Source organism: Pithys albifrons, chromosome Z (assembly GCF_047495875.1).
Source record: "Pithys albifrons albifrons isolate INPA30051 chromosome Z, PitAlb_v1, whole genome shotgun sequence".
In the NCBI taxonomy this organism is placed as follows: domain Eukaryota; kingdom Metazoa; phylum Chordata; class Aves; order Passeriformes; family Thamnophilidae; genus Pithys; species Pithys albifrons.
Window position 1 is genome coordinate 57,564,854 of NC_092497.1, and position 21,010 is coordinate 57,585,863.

The 21,010-nt window shown below is 42.5% G+C and overlaps 1 protein-coding gene across 3 annotated transcripts; it reads right to left on the reverse strand.

Annotated features, from left to right (window-relative positions):
• Window positions 1–1,383: 1,383 nt before the first annotated feature.
• On the reverse strand, window positions 1,384–20,236 carry NUDT12 (nudix hydrolase 12). 3 transcript variants are annotated; one of them, XM_071580265.1, is made up of 7 exons: window positions 20,222–20,236; window positions 19,417–19,630; window positions 14,845–15,434; window positions 13,778–13,945; window positions 11,858–11,971; window positions 3,777–3,976; window positions 1,384–2,520 (listed from the first exon to the last, which is right to left on the reverse strand). In XM_071580265.1, exons 2-7 carry the CDS (start codon window positions 19,620–19,622, stop codon window positions 2,410–2,412), a joined length of 1,389 nt encoding a protein of 462 aa, XP_071436366.1. In that variant the 5' UTR covers window positions 19,623–19,630; window positions 20,222–20,236; the 3' UTR covers window positions 1,384–2,409. The 3 variants fall into 3 exon arrangements, with proteins under 3 accessions (XP_071436366.1, XP_071436364.1, XP_071436365.1); XM_071580263.1 differs by lacking the exon at window positions 20,222–20,236 and adding an exon at window positions 20,136–20,217; XM_071580264.1 differs by lacking the exon at window positions 20,222–20,236 and adding an exon at window positions 20,097–20,197.
• Window positions 20,237–21,010: the final 774 nt, after the last annotated feature.

The following is a 21,010-nucleotide window of genomic DNA, read 5'->3' on the forward strand; positions in this document are numbered from 1 at the left end:
TGCTAAATAACTACAGCATTTGGCTGTTCCATTAGACATTTCATATGTAAACTGCTAACATTAACTGCCTCTCAGAAAATTTTCATACTAAAATTCAAGTCTTCATTACAAACAGGGCAAATTAGGCAATAAAAAGCCAGGAATCATTTTCCTTTAAATAGGATTAAGTAATTAAATTTTATCAAAGTAATTTTCTTAAACAAGGTATTAGTTTTCTCTGTGAATGGTTCATCTGTTGGGGAGGGAAAAAGGAAACAAAAAAATTTGGTTTAGATTTTGAAAATCTGTAAATATGAAAAATAATTTACACACCAGAAGTTATCAGAACTGAAATATCATTAAAATATTATTCTCAAAATCAGATATTATTCAAGTGTGGTTTCCTTTGTCATATTATTATTTTTCTGCTTTTTTTCATTTAATTCATTTATTAGCACTGTAATTGCAGACATATACTGATTCAAAAATAAAAAGATTAGGCAAATTATTAATATCACTACTGGTTATGGCTACTTTAGAGTTTCACAGTTACAAGCCCAACTCTATAGCAACTCACCATAATTTTCTGCATGAAAAACTAGTATTTGCCTGGGTCTTAGACATGTATTTAGTTGCCTCAAAGTGATAATTCATTTATTTTTACACTCCCTATATCTGCTCTCTGCTTTATCCTCCCTCTTCCATCTGCTCCTCATTCCTTTCTTGTTCATCTTTCTTAATGTGCAACCACCACAGAACTGGGTGAAATTTCCTTTTGCTGCTTAGCTTCCATCATTTCTCAATGTTCTCTTTTACTTGTATGAGCAACCTGCAGCTGGGATTTCCTCTGTCCCATACTTCTTAAAAAAAGATTAATGCCACTGATAACATGCAGTCCTGCTGGTAACTGTAGCCCATGACAGCTTCTCACAATTCCCCTTCTCTGTAAAAGCAATTTTTAAAGGAAGTAGTGTATTGCTTCCTTCTCCTTTTCAGATAGCTTGAGAGAAAACCTGGTTGTCTGCATTTGTACACAGAGCAGAAACAAGGGAGATAATGAAGCAGTATAATATGTCAAATGTTCCAAGTCTGTCAGAAATACTTCTTGCTTTCAAGTTTTACATGCACTGCCTTACAAAAAAACTGCTGAGCATAGTGTGACACTGGATAGGACAAAAAGGAACAATCAGGATTTATAGAACAGTTTTACTATTCCAGTTAGACAAAAATTTTGAAACAAATATGACAACATTTGCTGTTAAAAAATCCCAAACTACTCTGAGTAAACAAATCACCATATGATAGTAAGTTTGTATGTAGCACTAGAATTTTATTTTCCTTGGGTCATTTGTATTTCTTTTTCTAATACTGAAAAAGACTGCAGAATGACAAACCATTACATAATGACATTAATAATAAAAGTACTTTTATTTTAAAAACATTAACATTCTTTTCAGTAACTTGATAAATTAAGGCACAAATCTGAAATGTAGCATTAAGTATACATAAGTAAATATTTTAATTCATATAATACTTTCCCAGTATTAAACCTGCAGTTAATATACTTCTTTCAACAGTAAATTTCTTAATAGCAGTAACAATCTTAGCATCTCCATTTTCATGAAGAATTTTGTGCATAGTTTGAGATGCCTTCTTACTCCTCCATCACTCTACAGTTTCATTTCTATTTATTAGCAAATGACATAACTCCCTGCCTAGCATCAGTAAGTACTAATATTTAGGCTTTTGGGGATGGTTCTTCAACAGCTTTTTTGAAAACAAAGTATTGTGCTGCACCTTTAAGTTCAGGCTGACATACAACTGGCTAAGTGTAGGCCAAATCAGGATGGATGAATAAATGCTTAGAGCATTAATGTAAAGTAGATTATAAATGTAAAAGATAACACATATTCCCCATTTACATATGCTATTAGCTTAAAAATAACTATTGCTGGTATGACTTTCAGCACGGCGTGTTGATTTCTGTGACAGGCAGAATTTAAAGAATGGAGAAGGGCAAAAGTGTAAAGGAAATAATTAAGACAAAATAGGAGGATGCAAATACAGAATTCAAACAGCTGGCAAGGTCAGACAGCCCTCTTTGAAATGCTGTAAGTTATTCCAGTGGAGGAAGGCCAAAATCAAACATTGAAAGCACAGCAGCAAAAACCATAATGATTTGATTTTAGGGCAAAAAAACAGTCTGTGTACAAGGTACCAATTCTACCTATTTGTTGCTTGCTTGCTTGGGATAATATTTGCCCTCTTCTAATTCAGGTTTGAAAACACCTCCGAAGATTTGCATAGTTTAGTTCAGGAGCCAAAAGAAAGGCTCAAAAAATGACATTTACTCGATAAACAATTCTAATTTATTCCTAATTAGCATTCAATAGGAAAAGTAACTTAACTTAAAGAAATCAATTATTTGAATTAAAGATTAGCATTCATTCCAATCCAGTGTTTTATCAACTGGTGTGCAATAGCTCGACTTGGTGGTACAAAGAAGGAACGCTGATTTCCTTTCATGAGAACTTCCACGACCTGCAATGAAACCAGATTTTCTGTCTTTAGAAGAGAATATTAAAAATCGTACAGAATCTAACACTGTATTAATGCAGGAATTACCTTCCTGTGATGATCCATTTGTCTACCATTACCATAGCTATTGTTGAAGAGGCACTAACAGATTCTCCGAGACAGATGTAGAGAAAAACACACATTGTGTGAGTTCTGTCATTTTTGAGCCCTAAAGGACACCTTCTTCCTAACAGAACTATGGAAACGGACTGCCAATATACTATTTAAGGGTTTTGTGAAGTCTTTTTATGGTAAGGACCACCAGATGGTGCTCTACACTGCGACATAAATATTTTTTTTATTTTTGCATGTAGTGCCAAAGGAGATGTTTCCTTGGTTTCTGAAGAACCTGCAAGCAACGTGGGAACACGCTTTTAGTACAGTTCATTTCTGAAGTACATTTATTTCCAGCTCTACCTGCTTGTGACCAGCTGCATTCAGAACCGGTGCTCATTTAATATAATGCTCCCAGTGCAGTTGACAGAGATATACTGAGATTATAGGTGACTTTGCTTTGCCCTCAAGTTGACTTACAATCAAAAGACTTGGAAATGCTAGGCAGAAGTCCAGTGCTATTAGAAGTTTAGCTCCTAATTTGCCTGTGGGAAAATCTGTGAAGAATATGTTGTATAAGCAATCTTTCCTTCTTCTACTTGTGAACTGAAACCTTTCTGCAAAGGTCTTTTTTGCCTCTCTTTTATTTCACTGTATTTTAACTACTCAGGGAAGCCAATTGTAGGAATTCCTATTAATATATAGTAAACTGCATATAAAATACTACGTGGAAAAAGATGTTCAGTCTAGTGAATTCCCTAAGTTCTTAATCTAATCTCCTCCCTGCAGCAAATCTGGTAGCACCCTTGTTTGGATAAACTCTCATGATGGATGCTATTAAACACCACTTCTGCCAAAATGAAAAGCACAGGCTTGCCAAGGAAGTGGGTTACAATAACTTGGATATCTCCCAGAAGGAAAAGGTGGAGATTTAGCTGGCAAAAACGTCATAAAATGGTCTTGTAAGTGATTCAGACATTACTGTGAATATCTGCCTTTCTCTGGCTGTGTGCAATCTACAATAGAGATATAATGAAACTGTAGTATGATAAATGGAGAGTATACATGCCCATTCAACTTGAAAAAGAAGCAAGTACCTGTTGTACACCAGAACCAATACAGTCACAAAGTAATCAATAGAAGAAGGAAATTAAATTGAACTTTACCTGTTCTCTAGTGAACCAGCGGGCATCCTCTATTTCATTCTTGTCAACTTTAATTTCCGTGGACACTGCAACAGCTAAGCAGCCAATCATTAGGGAGGAGGGCATTGGCCATGGCTGACAAGAGACATACTGAACATGGCCAACTTTGACTCCAGCCTCCTCTTCCACTTCTCTTCGAACAGCATCTTCTATTGTTTCACCTAATCAAAAAGGGCAAAGAACAAGTAGCTGATGAAAATCCTCCAAGCAACAATCACATCCTGTGCTTTGAACTGACTCCAAAGATCTGAAACTGCCCAAGGCAATTATCTATAAAGATCTAGGTCACAGATCAGGGCACAGACCTCAAGCACAACATACAAAAGTATAATAAGGTGAAACCATCCACCAAAGCAAAATGGAACTCTGAAAGTAAAGTGTAATAGTTTCTACATCATATTTATTTCCTGAATTGATAATTTATCATACACACAAACAATTATTACCACAACTAAAATGTCAGAAAAAGGGTATGTCTCGGTTTGAGGGGAAAAACCAAAATGTTTTACCCACAAGCAGGGGAGGGGCCTCCTCCTCAATAATCACACCACTCTTTATCAAATTTAAGAAAAGGAATTTTAATACAAGAAGGATAACTGCTATATATATATATATATATATATGTAAACAGACTAGTGCAACCCACTTCCCCAACACCATAAGAGGAAAAAAAAAAAAAAAACAACAACAACAAAACCCAGCAGGTTTTCCTCCGGGAGGAAAGGTTATACTTAAGTGTCCTTGTCACAGCCCGCTGGCTGCAGAGTGAGTTTCAGTCCCTCTCCAGCGAAACAGACGAGCAGTGGGCTTTCAGATGGACTCAGTCTCTTTCCCCTGTGTTCCCCGTCCAAGAAGCAGAGAGGTACGAGCAACCAGCAGCAAATCCAAGGCAGGTAGCAGCACGGCAGGAAAAAGTAATCCGAAGTAGGCAGCGGCAAGACAGCCAGGGAAAACCCCAGCAGTAACCAGCAGGGCAGCCTGCCTCCTTGGAGGCCCCACTCCCCCGTTCCGCCGAGCCAAGACTGCGGAGAATATCCAAAAAAAAAACCAAAAGAGACAAACCTGCCCCCACCCCAGCGATCACAGTTAACTACTTCTTTTGTTAACCGCTGGTCTGGGCAGTTAAGTGGCAGGGGAGAGAATTTACATAATAATCCCAAACTACAACATTATCCACCCCTAAATTCTCTTCCATGCCGATACTCTACATTAAACTTAAATTTTCTTTCAAATAATTAAGTGTTTACAAATACAGTAATATGAGTCGTTTACCCAGAGATAAGTTCCCCTTGAGGTACACATCGTGTCTCTCCATCTTCCTGCATCACCCACCAGGTGGAACCAGATCCTTGAGCAAAGACAACCCCACGAATGGGTTTGCCTTTGCCTGAGGCAGGGTTGATCCAGACTGTTTTCCCTAGCATACCTCTCAGGTGTATTACAGGGACTTTGTCTCCATCTACAGTGTGAAGGGGTTCTGATTGGGCAGGGCCGGCTCGATTGACAGAGCCTCTAGTGTTGACTAGCCATGTAGCCTTTGCTAAGTGTTGATCCCAGTGTTTGAAAGTCCCTCCACCCAACGCCTTCAAAGTGGTTTTCAACAGTCCATTACACCGCTCAACTTTCCCGGCAGCTGGTGCATGGTAGGGGATATGATACACCCACTCAATGCCATGTTCTCTCGCCCAGGTAGCAACTAAGCTGTTTTTGAAATGAGTTCCATTATCTGACTCAATTCGTTCTGGGGTGCCATGTCGCCACAGCACTTGTTTTTCCAGGCCTAGGATGGTGTTCCGAGCAGTGGCGTGAGGCACTGGGTGTGTCTCCAGCCACCCTGTGGTTGCTTCCACCATGGTGAGCACATAGCGCTTGCCTTGGCGGGTCTGTGGCAGTGTGATGTAGTCAACCTGCCAGGCCTCCCCGTACTTATACTTATCCCAGCGTCCACCATACCACAGGGGCTTCACTCTCTTAGCCTGCTTAATGGCAGCACATGTCTCACAGTCGTGGATAACCTGAGAGATAATGTCCATGGTTAAATCCACCCCTCGGTCTCGTGCCCATTTATAAGTGGCATCTCTGCCCTGATGGCCCGAGGCATCATGGGCCCATCGAGCCAAGAACAGCTCTCCCTTGTGCTGCCAGTCCAGATCTGTCTGTGATACTTTCACTTGCGCAGCTCGGTCTGCCTGTTGGTTGTTGAGATGTTCCTCATTGGCCCGATTTTTGGGCACGTGTGCGTCTACGTGGCGGACTCTCACAATCAGCTTCTCTACTCGGGTGGCAATATCTTGCCATATATCGGCAGCCCAGATGGGTTTCCCTCTGCGTTTCCAATTGGTTTTCTTCCATCGGTCTAACCATCCCCAGAGAGCATTGGCCACCATCCATGAGTCGGTGTAGAGGTAAAGCTTTGGCCATTTCTCTCGTTCAGCAATGTCCAGGGCCAACTGCACGGCTTTAAGCTCTGCAAACTGACTCGACCCACCTTCTCCTTCAGTAGCTTCTGCAACTTGTCGTGTGGGACTCCATACAGCTGCTTTCCATTTGCGATTAGTCCCTACAATGCGACAGGAGCCATCGGTGAAGAGGGCATAGCGTATTTCCTCTTTTGGCAATTGATTGTATGGTGGAGCTTCTTCCGCACGTGTCACCTGCTCTTCCTCTTCATCTGCTAGACCAAAATTTTCACCTTCAGGCCAGTTTGTGATGATTTCCAGGATCCCAGGGCGATTTGATTTTCCTATACGGGCGCGCTGCGTAATCAGGGCAATCCACTTGCTCCAGGTAGCATCAGTGGCGTGATGTGTAGAGGCAGCCTGTCCTGACAACATCCACTTCAGCACTGGTAGTCGAGGTGCCAGAAACAGCTGTGCTTCTGTGCCAATCACCTCTGAGGCGGCTTGGACTCCTTCATAGGCGGCTAGGATCTCTTTCTCTGTGGGGGTATAGTTGGCTTCAGATCCTCTGTAGCCTCGGCTCCAGAATCCAAGTGGTCGGCCTCGAGTCTCACCAGGCACCTTCTGCCAAAGGCTCCAAGACAGGCCATTATTCCCGGCGGCGGAGTAGAGCATGTTCTGTATGTCTGGTCCTGTCCTGACTGGTCCAAGGGCTACAGCCTGAGCAATCTCATGCTTGATCTGGTCAAAGGCTTGTTGCTGCTCAGGGCCCCAGTGGAAATCATTCTTCTTACGGGTTACCAAGTAGAGAGGGCTTACGATCTGACTGTATGCTGGGATATGCATCCTCCAGAACCCTATGGCACCCAGGAAGGCTTGTGTTTCCTTTTTGCTGGTAGGTGGAGACATTGCTGTGATCTTATTGATGACTTCTGTTGGAATCTGACGGCGTCCATCCTGCCACTTCACTCCCAGGAACTGGATCTCTTGGGCTGGTCCCTTAACCTTACTCCGTTTGATGGCAAAGCCAGCTCCCAAAAGGATCTGGATGATTTTCTCTCCTTTCTGAAAAACCTCTTCTGCTGTGTCCCCCCACACAATGATGTCATCAATGTATTGCAGGTGTTCTGGAGCCTCACCCTTCTCCAGTGCAGTCTGGATCAGTCCATGACAGATGGTGGGACTGTGTTTCCACCCCTGGGGTAGTCGGTTCCAGGTGTACTGCACGCCCCTCCAGGTGAAAGCAAACTGTGGCCTGCACTCTGGTGCCAGAGGAATGGAGAAGAACGCATTAGCAATGTCAATAGTGGCATACCACTTTGCTGCCCTGGACTCCAGTTCATACTGGAGCTCCAGCATGTCCGGCACAGCGGCACTCAGCGGTGGGGTAACTTCATTCAAGCCACGATAGTCCACAGTCAATCTCCATTCTCCATCAGACTTATGCACAGGCCAGATGGGGCTGTTGAAGGGTGAGTGGGTTTTGCTGACCACCCCTTGGCTCTCCAGTTCACGGATCATCTTATGGATGGGGATCACAGCATCACGGTTCGTTCGGTATTGCCGACGGTGCACTGTCGTGGTGGCAATTGGCACTTGCTGTTCCTCAACTTTCAACAGTCCAACAGCAGAAGGACTTTCTGAGAGACCTGGCAATGAGTTCAATTGTTCAATCCCTTCTGTCTGTACAGTGGCTATTCCAAAAGCCCATCTATGCCCCTTTGGGTCCTTGAAATATCCATTCCTGAGGTAGTCAATGCCCAGGATACATGGGGCGGCTGGACCAGTCACAATGGGGTGTTTCTGCCAATCTCTCCCTGTCAAGCTCACTTCAGCTTCTAGCACAGTCAACTCTTGAGATCCCCCTGTCACCCCAGAAATAGAAATAGTTTCTGAGCCCACATGTCCTGATGGCATTAATGTGCATTGAGCGCCAGTATCAACCAAAGCCTTATACTTTTGTGGGTCTGATGTACCAGGCCATCGAATCCACACAGTCCAATAGACACGGTTGTCCCGTGCCTCTACCTGGCTAGAGGCAGGGCCCCTCTAACACTGATCCTGGTCATAGCGGTCAGAACCTTTTCTCGATGAGTACACCTGGGAGGTGCCCTCCTGTGGGTCAGATTCTTGCCCGTGGGAAACTGGGACTGCACTTACTCTCACTGACCTTCTTCCATTCTCCTTCAGTTCTTGTACTCGGGCTGCAAGGGCACGGGTGGGTTTCCCATCCCACCGTCCCATGTCTTCTCCATGTTTGGCCAGGAAGTACCACATCTCAGTTCGTGAGGTCTGTCCACTTCCTCTGGCTGGGGGGCGTCTGGCTCTGACTTCAGAGGTTCTCATTCGCACTGGTGCCACTTGGAGACTTTCCCTAATTTCCTCTCTGATCGCTTTTACCTCTGCAGGCAGCATCTTGAGACTCTCAACCAATGTCTCTACAGCAGAAATACGGGCCTGCATTGGGCTGTGGGTCATGCTTTCATATATCCGGAGCTTATTTGCTACTGCGCCCACTGTTTCATGGTTCTCTTCCCTATACATGGATGCCAGGAAATCGGTGTATTCAGCTGGCCCCGAGCGTGAAAGGTCCCACCACATATGTGGTGTGCATCTGACCTTGTCAGGGTCATTATTGGCTTGCCCACCTCTTCCAAAAAGCACGTCCATCATTGCCATCTCCCTCAGACGTAAAATTCCTTCTTCCATCGTCTTCCAAGTCTTCCTAATATGATGTTCCTGCAGGATTTCTCTATAAACAAACTTCTCTCTTACACTCGTTAGAAGTCGTGCCCAGAGTGAAAGGGGCTTTGATTCCCTCACGAACACCTGTTCAATAGCCACGTCCTGGGCCAGAGCCCCCAAAAACCTGGCTTCAGCACCATCCAGTTGTAAGGTTTCACCCATAAGGTCCCAAACTCGGATCAACCAAGTCAGGATGGGCTCACCCGGGTGTCGAGCAATGTCTTTCCGCAAACTACGGAGATTATCAAATGACAATGACTCAGTGATAATCTCAGGCTCTGGGTCTGCTTGCTGTGGAGGTGCAGCAGCCCCCTCATCGTCTGCTGGATGGTCTAATTTGGTCTTATATTTCCTTTTCTGAATAGGGGCAACTTCCATAGGCTTGGCCTGTCCTCCTGGTTTAGCCTCATCCTTTTCTCCCTTCACTGTGGCATCAGGGGTTTTATTCTCTCGCTTTTCCCCCTTCACTGGGCTAGGTTTCTGAATGCATTCTGGAAAAACCCTGGCCCTACCTTCAAACATTCTGTAAGCTGCAGGGATACAACCCTGCAGAAAAACCATAAAGAGCAAGATATCTCTGGCATCCAGGGAGAATTTAAACATCTCAAAAGCTGTTGTAGCAGACTTGAATGGGGAATGGACAAAGGGTTGGGAGAAGAGATTCCCCTTTGTTCCTTCCCAAGGGTCCGTACTATTATCACTGAATCCCCAGAGGTAGCAGCTTAGGTTGCGGCAGGAAAACAGCCTGGAGAGCACCACCCACATGACATCCAAAGGCATCGAATTCATGGCACCATAAATCCAGAGTAAGAACTCAATAATAATTGCGGCTATTTGAGTTTTGCTCATTGATTTGTTGATAAGACTTAAACCTGCCGCTCCTTTTGGCATGAATTTGTACCAACAAAAAGCCAATATATTATACAGGATGGTCCTGATGAACCCTAAGCTCAAGACCCACATGGTGCCACAAAATAGCAGTTATCCTTCTTTGTTTACAAGCCCCACGTTGGGCGCCAAGAAATGTCTCGGTTTGAGGGGAAAAACCAAAATGTTTTACCCACAAGCAGGGGAGGGGCCTCCTCCTCAATAATCACACCACTCTTTATCAAATTTAAGAAAAGGAATTTTAATACAAGAAGGATAACTGCTATATATATATATATATATATATATGTAAACAGACTAGTGCAACCCACTTCCCCAACACCATAAGAGGAAAAAAAAAAAAAACAACAACAACAAAACCCAGCAGGTTTTCCTCCGGGAGGAAAGGTTATACTTAAGTGTCCTTGTCACAGCCCGCTGGCTGCAGAGTGAGTTTCAGTCCCTCTCCAGCGAAACAGACGAGCAGTGGGCTTTCAGATGGACTCAGTCTCTTTCCCCTGTGTTCCCCGTCCAAGAAGCAGAGAGGTACGAGCAACCAGCAGCAAATCCAAGGCAGGTAGCAGCACGGCAGGAAAAAGTAATCCGAAGTAGGCAGCGGCAAGACAGCCAGGGAAAACCCCAGCAGTAACCAGCAGGGCAGCCTGCCTCCTTGGAGCCCCCACTCCCCCGTTCCGCCGAGCCAAGACTGCGGAGAATATCCAAAAAAAAAACCAAAAGAGACAAACCTGCCCCCACCCCAGCGATCACAGTTAACTACTTCTTTTGTTAACCGCTGGCCTGGGCAGTTAAGTGGCAGGGGAGAGAATTTACATAATAATCCCAAACTACAACAGGGTAGAAAATACATTGTTCCTTTAATTATTCTTGAAATGCTGATCTGGTAATTTATAAATAGTGTTGTGTTAATTTTTGGATTTTCAGTATGACTGTGACTTGAAAAATCAGTATTTAAAATTACAGCAATAAGAAAATAGCGACTCACATTTCTGCATGGTATTATTCACTTTGTCTGACTCAGTCTTCATTGTCTTAACACATAGAGATGATACTGCAATCTTAAACTGTGATGGAAAGCTTTGCTTCCATATTCACAGGGAACTGTTAGGTGTGTATGTGGAGTGTTGGTGGTCACAGGCTTACATATGCACACAGATACTGTGTTGTAATGAACCACAGGTTCATTAAAGAAGAAAGTCCATGCATCAGAGAAAGAGGTTTTAGTTATGTTCATCTGATTAGAGTAGCTGATTTTATCACTGGCTACACTTAACTTTCACTTTATATACTTGAATTCAGCATCAGAAAATAATCGGGCCAGCAGAAGAAGGAAAGATGTGAAAAAATAAATCTCTTGACTTTTTTTCAAATGATACCTGAATAAACTTATTCATGCTGTCATAGTATGTCAACCTGCACACATTTACTGAATAAAGTTATACACTTCTATGTCAGAGGTGATTAAGAAGTATTCCCAATATAAGAATGTTTTACAAAGTATTCTGCAGATATATAATACTTACAACTAATTCCAACTATTATTGCTTAACACAGCAAGAAAATATCTCTTTACTTTTCAAAATGATATAATTTCTACTTCTCTTCCATATAATCAATCAGGGCCTAAACATGTAAGTGTATGCTTACTTTATGTTAATCTGAAGTTACCCTTTAACTCTTATTTTTGCTACGCCAAAATGCTTTGCTAAGTGTCATCAAGCAGAGGACCACCCACATATGTGTTCTAAAATGTTTTTTTTAATCACTTAAATATGTGAATTAAAAGTGCATAAGAAAATTACTTTAACTTTTCATTTACTCAAGTTGCTTTTTGATTTTTTTATAAGTCAGCTGCTGCAAAGTACAGAATAAGTGTGTTTATCACAACAGTTCATCTAACAGGAAGCAAAAACATTAATTTGACAAAACCTGAGATACATTTCTGTATTACTGTAAACATACAGTACTGTTAGGTGACAAAAAATATTTGGCACAGGAAAATAAATGACTTACCAGGTTCTACAAATCCAGCAAGACAGGTAAACATTCCTGGGGGAAACCTCTTCTGCCTACCTAAAAGGCAGTGGTTTCCATCCGGATGGATGACTTGCATTATCACAACAGGATCTGTAAGGGACATGAAAGGAATATATTTCAACATTTGAGGCACTTGAAAGCAGTAATAAATTTCAGCCTATTCAATACCAATGTGTGTAAAGACAAGTAAAATATCTTTAAGTGGCTGAAATCACAATTGTGTGCATGCCCAGAGCAACATATAGTTTTATTTCACTTTGGAGTTTTTCTCCCACTAAGATGCCAGTTTACTTTGTTTTGCAACATGCATATTTACAAGAAGCAGTTTACTAATCAAGGCTTGAAATGCAGGACAGAAACTACCTGTAACCAAAGCACACAATCTGTTAAGAGTATCAGCAATACTAACCTATCCATGTATCCAGTGTGTAGCACTGGTTTCTGCAGCAAACCCATTTATTGTCACCTCCTCTAGATTCACAGAGGTCTGAAGAATGCACTTTTGACTGAATATCAAAGAAGAACCCAATACTCTAGTAACAATGCAAATACTGACTAAACTTGCCACCTTTGACTTTGTTTACTCTTTGCTATCAGCCTCTCCTATTAAGTTGCACTTTTACCTACTTTCTCATTTCTGGTCATTTTATCTTTTTCTTTCTGTTTTAGTATTTTCTGTCACTGGTATCATCAACTCTGTTCATTTGTGAAATTTTCCCCTTTTTTATGGTAACCTACCTTGCTAAGTTTTTCAATGTTTTGTTTGTTTATCTACCTCTCTATAATATTTTTCTCTTGATGTTTTTTTCACGTGGGTTTTGTCCAGTAGTAAAGGCTTGGTTCAGCACTCATTAAAACAATAATATTAAAGACTGTTGGCCCGCTCCAAGTATCTGCCACATGGCACAACATAAAATATGAAGTGCTGCTGTCTGCACACTTCCCTCAGAGAAAGGCATTAGTAGGTGCCAATTCATCAGCCATTCCTATAATCCCATTCTTCCTATAAGTTTGTTGCGCTAGAAACTGTAAAGAAACAGCCACCAATGTTTTAGCAAGCTTTGCTACAGTCCACAAGACAGAAAAGTAAGACAGAATAGCTTTGACTGCTACAAAGATGTATCCAGAGGAGGTAAGAGAATATGGAATTCAGAAATACAACAAGCATACAAGATCCAGAACTACACCTGCAGAAGAAAGCACAAGGTAGGGGAACAAAAGGTAACTAAAGTGTCACCACACAATCCAGGGAAAAAAATGGGTAAGATTTTTTTTCTGTCCTTGTTTGCCCATCCGTAATATAGTACAGTTCCTTTGCAGCACATAAATAAAAGGAGGCATGAGAGAGAAGGGCATGAAAGAGACAGGAAAACTGTCTATAAAGGCTTATATACTTACTAGAAATAAGCCTGGCAGTTTGTGATTGACAACTAATAGTGTAAGCCAGTGATGATGGCTAACAGAGTCCAAGTGGCACTACAGGAAAATCAGCACTGTACCCGAATGCTGATACAAAGCCAAATTTGATACAGAGCTATTTCAAGCTCAGAAGGCTTGCACACGGTGAGAAAACAAAATGCAAGTGGGGGGAAAAAAGTAAAATGTGACCAACCCTTTGTACTGTTAATAGCTTATCTATTTGTTGAAATTCCTAATTAATATTACTTTTTGCATTAACGACTTATTTTCACGCAATTCTGTGTTAGACTACAGCAAGAAAGAGAAGCCTGAAGTACTTAATCCTAAATAGAGCTGAGACCCACATAATCTGGAGACAAACAAGTATTTAAGACCTGGGACAGAAGTGAGCAGGTGAAATAATTAGAAATAAATTGATTTGTATGTATATAATACAAACAAGCCACTTTTTGAGCAACTATGCTACAATATTCTCACCAACTCTTGGATATGATGTGTTGTGAACTCCTTGGAGACTGCGACAATCTTCTTTTAAGCAAGTTTTCTTGTAACCCCCTTCTTCAGTCTTGGTTGCACTTCCACATGTTGGGCAGTATCGGTACCGGTCGTGCCATGCTAGAACAGATCTAGCCTGGGCTACCACTCCTTTAAAAGAATACATTGAAAATTCACAAAATCAAACACTAATTCATGTGAGCCTTTAACAGTACAGAAAACGCATGTAGTAAAGTCTAACCTAAAAAAGTAAGACTGCGGCTTGAACCGTAATATGCTACAAGAAAAGTTGAGCCATATGAGTTATGCAGACCCTTTTCTCTGTACCACAACTCATGCAATAAAACACAGTATCACATAGCTAAAGAGCAATTTATATATTCAGGAACAAATTCATCTGGACCAATACACCATGTTTGTTACAAAACTTACTGTCTGGGCACAGTGCCACAATTATGTGTCACAGCTTTTCCAGATGACTATTTCAGGGGTACTACAGGTATTGACATAACAATGCATTATTCCATTTAAACTTGAGGCACTAGTCAAGCTTGCCCTTTATCCTTCTGTAAAAGCAAAACTACTACAACAGCAGATGTTAACAACATTTCCATAATAACACTCATTCACTTTGGTATCCTGACATTTCAACACTTCCTTCTCAGATGAGTATCCAACACACTCTTACTAGGGACAGAAATCTCATTTCTTGCAATGAAAATTCAGTAATGAGAGATTTTTCTCATTTTTAGAACACTAATGTGTATGCATGAATATTTAAATGGTGCCATTTAAAAATATGACGATTAATATGTTTTACAGACTAATATTGCTACTGCAGAAGTCAGCCCTTTGCAATTTAAAATGTTCTTGTACACAAAATTCTTATCAAAACCACTGCAGGCTTTTAAAATAAAAATATTTCTAAAGCCACTGAAAATACTCAATTCCTTTGCAGTGATTTCTCCTTATATTGTACCTCAGTGAATCCTAAAATCTGTCTTTCTAATCACACACATTTAGCACCAGCTGCCTTTTATGCATCTTACCAGCTTCTTTTTCAGGTAGCTGCAGTAGTGCTGGCATTGGTGGGTGAAGAAAGTAACAGCCCTCACGCTTTTGTTTAAATTTCTCAGCAGAAGCAGAATCTATGCTAAGAGCAAACCAAGCAACTAACCCATCCTCTTCATCTTCTTGCAGAATTCTTCCATTGCAAGCAGCCATCAGGTTCTGATGAAGTTCAACACCAAGAAAAATCAAGGTACATTCTTCTGTTTGGTCCAAGCACTGCTCCACATCACAGTAGTACAGCCTGCAAAGCTTTACTTCTGGTTGCTGGGAACTCTCTGTTCCCCCACCCAAAGTAACCAGGGGACTTAGATTTGAGAAGAGGATGTATACTGTGGTTGGATGGCTTTGTTTTTTACTCAGCCACTTGGAATCTGTCCTTTTATCAGTTCTTCTGTCCAGAAGGGTCATGCCAAAATAGTTTTCACATTCTTTCACATCATTTGACAAAAAACTAGGCTTTGGATCACCCTTCACATTAGCTAACAAATTAGCTATGTGTTTGTACCCCCAAAATTTAGCAATGTCCAGAGCCGTCTGCCTTGATTTATTAATGAGGGATCTGTCACACCTAAAGAGAACAGAAAAGAACTGTGGTTACAAGGGTAAATTTATTTAGGAAGAGTCCTGGCGCTGTGTTATTCTTACTTACAGCATTACATCTGATACTCTTATGGAGCAAGAACTTCTGGACACCCTGTCTATACTGGGGCACTCTTTAGGTTAAATCTTCAGCATCATGGTAATGAAAAGTAATCGTACTTAATTTTTTGCTAAGGCTAAACTTCCCATTTTTGTTCATCCACTCCAGATTCACTGAGATTCATGCAGTACTACAACGGAAAGGCATTAATTAAAATCCCACACTGTATCATGGGGAAAAAAAGCTCAAGATAGAACTTTGAAAGTCAAGTTGCCAGTCTGTTCCTCATAAATTAAAAAAAAATACAGTTTAAGGAGCATTAGTTTCTAGAAGCTACTCAAAATAGCATCAAAACATTTACAATAAAATGTTTTATTGAGGTCACTTGGCTTGTTCAGCCTGGAGGAGACTGAGGGGAGACCTCACTGTGGTCTTCAACATCCTCAAGAGCAGAAGCAGAGGGACAGGTACTGATCTCTTCTCTCTGGTGAACAGTGATAGGACCTGAGGAAGCAGCATGCAGCTGGGTTGGGGGGTTTAAGTTAGATATTAGGAAAAGGCTGTTCACCCAGAGGGTGGTCAGGCATTGGAACAGGCTTCCCAGAGAAGTGGTCACAGCAGCAAGTCTGACAGAGTTCAAGACCTGTTTGGACAACACTCTCAGGTGTGATTCTTGGGACTCACCTCTGCAGGGCCAGGAGTTGATCCTTGTGGATCCCTTCTAACTCAGGATATTATATAATTCCATGATTTACAATAAAATTAGAATCAAGAATATGGCCCCTACTTGATGACAGAAGTAGCACCCTTACAACTGTGGTGCTGATCCCTGTAAGGATCTCTGTTACCCAAAATAACACAGATGAGGAAACATTGCCTCATGACATATATTTGCATATTAAAACCAAAAAGAAATCCATGCCTGAAAGAGATTGGGTTCAATTGGAAATTAAATAACACATTTTAATTTTTGTCAATCTTGACTCAAACGGCCCAGTTAAACAGAAACATCACTATAAAGTACAAATCATACAGTAGATTGGGGCCAAATTCTTCATTTTTGAAACCAGAAGATGTCAGTATGTTACTGTTGCTGATACAAAGCTTACAGTACCACAGGCAAGATCATTTTGAGATTTTATATCAACCTCAGTAGTTTTTGAGCAGTTTTGACTATAGTTTAGAAAAGCATCCAAAATTTAATTTACAAAGTTTTATGCTAAAGAAACTACTACTGTTAATTCATCTTTAAAGATAAGGTTTCCTTTAGGCAAAATACTGCTTAATTTTCCACTTAATTTCCTATCTCTCACTCAACTGAATTTGTTCTGATTTCTCCCTTCTATCTGCTCAGGTTATGTGCAGGCTGTTCTTCAGAGTCCACAACAGTGCCCTGAACTCTTTAGGTCACCAAGATCTTTTTTTCCAGTCTATAAACATTTCCTGTAGGTTTTCTGAAACATGGATAAATACATATGTCTCAGACACAGCATCACCAGCAGGCTGAGGGAGGAGATTGCGTTGTTCCTAGTCCAAGCTGGTGTGGCCTCAAATCAAGTAAGGCTTAAGAACAATCTAAAGCTATTAGAGAGCATCCAAAGGAGGGCCATGAAGCTAATGAAGGGTCTAGAGGGGAAGCTTGTTCACCCTGGAAGAGAGGAGACTGAGAGGAGACCTCACCCTGGTCTGCAGCTTCCTCTAAGGGGAAGAGGAGGGGCAGGCACTGATCTCTTCTCTGTGGTGACAGAGATAGGACCCGAGGGAATGGCATGAAGTTGTGTCAGAGGACATTTACAATGGGTATCAGGAAAAGGTTCTTCATTCAGAGGGTGGCTGGGTGATGGAACAGGCTCCCCAGGGCAGTGGTTACAGCACCAAGCCTGACAGAGTTCAAGAAGTGTTTGGACCACACTCTGAGGCACAGGGTGTGACTCTTGGTGTGCCCTGTGCAGGGCCAGGAGTTGGACTTTCATGATCCTTGTGGGTCCCTTTCACTTCAGTATATTCTGTGATTCTGTAATTCTGTGATACAAAAAACCTGATGAGCTTAATAGGACTGTTCTCTCTAATGTTATCAAATACTACCTTCATAGACATTCATGTTTATATAACCAGCAACTGTATTTGTCAAACTAATTATGAGTAAGCACTAACTAAAATGAGACCAGTGAGGCCACAGCATCACCTCAGAACTATATTAAATTGCCTAAGAGAACAACCCTGAAAAGGGCATGTGAAAGTGATATTCACTTTTTTTACAGTAAGGATAACTTAAAAAACTGTTATCCTATTTACCAACTGCTAAACTCCCCAAAATTTCCGAAGATTCTTCCATCCACAAAACCTGGCACTGAGATACTTCTCTACATGCTGGAATGTACTGATTGTAGTACAAACCAGTGGTTCGCCTAGTGCTCCATGCTGAGCCTCAGCAGAGGCCACATGATTTGGGCAAGACTGAAAAAAATAGGAAAAAAGGGTGGGGTGATTACTGGAGTCTGTAAAATGCTATGCCTGAGGTTAGTCGTAAGCACAGAATGAACTAAACGTGCTTGGATCTGTTATTAGACGTGCAGAAAGGAACAGCATAGGTTTGATTAATATAGAACTCAGGTGAATCACATCTGACTCTAGCCCTTATTTTTGAAATGTTTTACACTTGAAATATTTGTATCTGGACTTGTATCAGGCTTTAGATGAAATTTATTTAGGGTCTCGAGAAGAACACTGAAGCATTCTTTGTGGTTTTGAGTGTCTTGAAACACTGGAACTATAAGAGATGACTTGAAAACAGCAAGTTTTTGACAAGCAATGAACATGCGTGGTTGTCATAACAGCTTTAGAAAATAATGTTGTCAAGGTCAAGGATGTGTACTGTCCAAAAAACTAAGATACAACTGAAATTTATTAACTGGTAACTTTGGTAAAGCTGTGTTTGTCATGTCCTACTTAAGAGTCAGTAACTCAAAAAACATTCTGCACTGTAACATAAATGCAAATGCATTACAAATAAAGTTTAGAGAAAAAAATCTAAATGGAGTAACCAAATACACCAAATTTATATTCAGTACAGTGGCTGGAATGGGATGCAAAGTTTGTTTTATTCTGTTGGCCTCTGAGTGACAATATATCCTAGAAGATCAAAAGAGTAATCTTAGAGATTCTCAGAACTTTTAGAGTTTCTAAGCAAATATGGAAAGCAATATGCAACAGCAGAACCCAGTTATAAAATGACACATTTTCTTGAGTTTTAACCCCAAAAATTCTGCCACTACCTGTCAGGTAAATTCACTTTTCTGAGATAAAACTGTGTAATGGTTTGACCCATGGCTTCCTCAGTAACCATTGTATCTAAGGAAGTTACAAGTATTCCACACGTGTCTTCCACCTAGCGGGGGAAGGCGGGGGGGGAGGGGGGAGTGGTTTTTGTTCTCTTCTCCCTTGGCTGAGGAGCTGGTGGGAGGTGGTTGCAGCCTGATCCCTCCGGTTGTTGGTGTTTCTCCTGTCCTGGGTGAGATTGTTTCATTCTTGTTCCCCTTCCTTGAGGTTTTTAATTGTATTTGTTTTGTTTCATTCGGTTTCTTTAGGTTGGGTTGGTGTTTTCCCTATTTTCTGGCTAATCATTCCCCTTTTCCCTTTCCCCTTCCCCTGGGAGTGGGATCCTACGTACTGTGTATACAGTGTGGTTTGTGAATGTCAGAAATATTATTCTTTCTATTCAGTTCAGTTTCTCTAGAGTGTGTTTCTTTTCAGTAGTTTTTTCCCCTTTCTTTTGCTGGGAAAGTTCTGGGAGGGGGAAGGGGGGCCAGTCCAGGGTTGGCAACAGCGAGGCCAAACCTGCGACAAACTGAAATGGGAAGGAAAGGGATGCAAATTAGAGCTCTTGAGTGGGGTCTACTAAGCAGCTTACCCTTGTTCAAGAAGAACCCGCACAACCTCGAAGTGTCCATTCCTGGCTCCGTACATCAGGGCTGTCCAGCCATTCCCTGCAGTGGCATTGACAAGAGATGGAGAACGACAGAGCAAGGCTTTCAGCCTGGCTGCATCTCCCACGGCAGCAAAGTTGTGCAGCTGAGAAATCATGTCCTGGCGGAGGTTCCTCTCAAAGTCTGTCATTGCTTCAACTAAGTTAAAAAAAAAAAAAGGAAATAAAAAGTGCAGGAGGATTATCCACCGTTACTAAAAGGATTTAGGTAAAAGAAGTAAGTTCAACACGGTACAGACAAGCGATATTTTATCATAAAAAAATACTGACACAACAAAATCTTGTGATTACCCAGCAGCGTTACTCCAAAACATATCTTTGCCCCACCCACAACCGAACACAGTGAAAATTGCCTTAACAATCAAAACTAGTTTTAAAGACGCTTAGAGAAAAGGAAGGTCTGGCCACGAAAATGAAGCTTCTTTGAATGTGGGAGACAAAAACACAGACGAACACACCACTACACTGCAGCTGCGACACAGCGACAGCTCCCATTGCTCAAGCGCCCGTTCCAAGCACTTCCCAAGGACACGGACACGGACACGGACACGGACACGGACACGGACACGGACACGGACACGCCACCCCTCCTGCACCGCACCCACCGCGGGGCCTCGTCACCGTGCGGACTCCGCGATCCCTACCGGGAATCCCACCGGGAACCCGCCACCGGTGTTCCCACCGCGGCTCCGACCAAGAATCTGACCCGGAATGCGATCGGGAATCCTACCGGGAGTCCTAAGGCGATTCCTCCGCCCCGGGGGCGCGTCCTGCGGCCGCCCCGCCCCGACGTGCCTGCGGGCAATGCGGGGAAGCCCCGCCCGGCGGGGGGCTGAGCCTTGGGCTGAGCTTTGTGCTGAGGCCGGGGTTGAGCCGCTCTATTCGCGGGGCTGAGCCCGCTTAGCCTTGGGCTGATTCCGGGGTTGCGCCGTGCCCATCCCGGGGCTGAGCGGCCTGTCCGGTCCGTGCGGCGCTCCCCGGGGATGCTCCAGCAGCTCCCGCGGGGTTAAAGGCAAACAGTGGTTTTATCCTTGAGGCCACACCTTGAGTGTTGTGTTCAATTCTGGGCCCCTCAGTTCAGGAAAGAGATTGAGGGGCTAGAGCGGGGCCAGAAAAGAGCAACGAGGCTGGAGAAGGGACTGGAGCACAAGTGCTGGGGGGAGAGGCTGAGGGAGCTGGGGGTGTTTAGCCTGGAGAAGAGGAGGCTCAGAGGTGACCTCAGCACTGTCTGGAACTGCCTGAAGGGAAGTTCTGGCCAGGTGGGGATTGGTCTCTTCTGCCAGGCACTCAGCAATAGGAGAAGGGGGCACGGGCTCAAGCTCTGCCAGGGGAAATTGAAGTTGGAGATCAGAAAATAATTCTTTGCAGACAGAGTGCTCAGGCATTGGAATGGGCTGCCCAGAGAGGTGGTGGATTCCCCATCCCTGGAGGTTTTTCAGGTGAGTTTGGCCATGGCACTGAGTGCCATGATCTGGTAAAGGGACTGGAGTTGGACCAAGGGATGGACTTGATGATCTCG